Source organism: Entelurus aequoreus, linkage group LG22 (assembly GCF_033978785.1).
Source record: "Entelurus aequoreus isolate RoL-2023_Sb linkage group LG22, RoL_Eaeq_v1.1, whole genome shotgun sequence".
In the NCBI taxonomy this organism is placed as follows: Eukaryota; Metazoa; Chordata; class Actinopteri; order Syngnathiformes; family Syngnathidae; genus Entelurus; species Entelurus aequoreus.
Window position 1 is genome coordinate 5541063 of NC_084752.1, and position 2500 is coordinate 5543562.

Consider the following 2500-nt stretch of genomic DNA (forward strand, 5'->3'; position numbering starts at 1 on the left):
CAGAGAAGGCGAGTCCGCCAGGCATCCGTACTCCTTATTCGTGGGGTTGTACTTCGGAACGTAGCCGTCGGCTCCAGTGCACAGGAAGACCTTCTCGATGCTGCACGAGAACGAGTCACCCAGGTTCTGCACCGGGTCCACCATGACGCGGCCATAGATCTCTGAGCCTATAAAAAGCATAATGCATGTTCATGCCTGTTTAACCACTGAGCCAGCTGAACATCCACTGAACACATCCTTTCAATGATTAACGTGAGAGCTGAGTCAGAAGGCAAAGCTCTCGGTCTACCGAGCTACTGTATCTACATTCCTACTCTCACCTATGGTCATGAAGTGTGGGTCATGACCGACAGAATAAGATCGCGGATACAAGCGGCCGATATAGAGTTTCCTCAGAAGGGTGGTTGGCATCTCCCTTAGAGACAGGGTGAGAAGTTCAGTCACCCGAGAGAGACTCGGAGTAGAGCCGCTGCTCCTTCGCTTGGTAAGGAACCGGCTTAGGTGGTTCGGGCGTCTCGTGCGGATGCCTCACGAGCGTCTCCCTAGGGAGGTCCTCGTTGCCCGTCCCACTGGGAGGAGAACCCGCGGCAGGCCAAGAACGCTTCGGGATTCCCCAGGAGGAAGTTGCTAATGTTGCTCTGGAGAGGGAAGTCTGGGGGTCTCTGCTGGAGCTGTTGTCCCCGCGACCTGATTCCGGATAAGCGGTTGAAGATGGATGGATGGAGATCTATTGTTCTAAAGCAGGGCTTTTCAACTCCATTTTTATAGGGGCCTGATTTCCAGACATCTAAGTACCATAGGGACCAGCCAGACTTCTCCACTCACTATTAGTCTTATTGTGCTTACCGGAGAACCGAAGTGTCCTTTGATTTTGGCCTTTATTTCGTCCGTTAGGGGAGTGTTCTGCTGTTTTTAAGGACCTTTTGCAAGAAAGTGTGGAGGAGGCATGTGTGTTTAAGAGTTCTTTCTTTTTACATAGCCATAGTACTTTTCCTTTGTGTATTCTACCAGTCTCTCTTTGTCTGCAGATGTCTGTGTAGTGTTTTAGGCATTGGAATGTGAGAAAGATGCAACCTCCTTATCTTATCAGTGTTGGGGAAGGGGGAGGCATTCCTTTATGGGGGGCGGGGTGACTGTTTTCCTATTCAAGAAGTAGTCTCTTTCCGTTTGAATGTTAGATCAACTAGAGCAGCCGATATGAATGTATTGATTAAGTTGATCTCCCAAAGCTTTGGTATAAACCTGAAAATATTCCAATTCTGTCTTGATGGTCCTTCTTACTCAGCATATATGTCATCGAAATAACTTGGGATTGACCAGTAACTTAGATTCCCTGGGAGGAAGAACTGGTCCGACGCAACAAAAGCTAGTCGAAGATAATCTCTATGATGTTTTTAAGAATCCGCTGCAAAAAAGTCAGTCTCAGGTTTTTTTAAATGGGCTCGCAGGCGACCAGTTAAGTAGCCCAAATGATGAAAAATAGAGGATCTAAAATTGAACATTGAGGAACATCACTTGTATCACTGAAGTAGTTGAACAAATGATTGGATGCGTCTGAAGTAGGGATGTCCGATAATGGCTTTTTTGCCGATATCCGATATTCCGATATTGTCCAACTCTTAATTACAGATATCGATATCAACCAATACCGATATATACAGTTGTGGAATGAACACATTATTATGCCTAATTTGGACAACAGGTATGGTGAAGATAAGGTCCTTTTTAAATAAAAATTAATAAAATAAAACAAGATAAATTAAAAACATTTTCTTGAATAAAAAAGAAAGTAAAACAATATAAAAACAGTTACATAGAAACTAGTAATTAATGAAAATGAGTCAAATGAACTGTTAAAGGTTAGTATTATTAGTGGAGCAGCAGCACGCACAATCATGTGTGCTTACGGACTGTATCCCTTGCAGACTGTATTGATATATATTGATATATAATGTAGGAACCAGAATATTAATAACAGAAAGAAACAACCCTTTTGTGTGAATGAGTGTAAATGGGGGGAGGGAGGTTTTTTGGGTTGGTGCACTAATTGTAAGTGTATCTTGTGTTTTTTATGTTGATTTAAATAATATAAAAAAAACTATACCGATATTACATTTTAAAGCATTTATCGGCCGATATTATCGGCATGCCGATATCGGACATCTCTCGTCTGAAGTCAACAACTGGTACATAAAAGACAAAAAGGAGAGGACTTAAAGGGATGCCATGAGGAACGCCCAAGTTGTGTAAACCACAAGTTTGAACCCCAGTGTTCTATGTTTGCTAGCAAGATTAAAATGTCAGTGCAAGGATCTGCCGATGTGTTAACGGTGGTCCAAGTTCCTCTACACCAGTGGTTTTCAACCTTTTTTGAGCCAAGGCACATTTTTTTTTTCTTTGAAAAAAGAAATCATTAAAAAATGTAACTCAGTAGACAATAAAAAGTCGAATTTAAACCATAGCCAAGCATGCATCCATATAGCTCTTGTCTCAAAGTAGG

The 2500-nt window shown here is 42.4% G+C and overlaps 1 protein-coding gene across 1 annotated transcript in view; it reads right to left on the reverse strand.

Moving 5' to 3' along the window:
* Positions 1-2500, reverse strand: part of frem3 (Fras1 related extracellular matrix 3) — a 68513-nt gene that overhangs the window by 1286 nt on the left and 64727 nt on the right. The window contains exon 22 of the mRNA XM_062032288.1: positions 1-167. This exon is cut by the window's left edge and continues 21 nt beyond it. Coding sequence (XP_061888272.1) covers positions 1-167 — 167 coding nt within the window. The remainder of the gene's footprint in view (positions 168-2500) is intronic.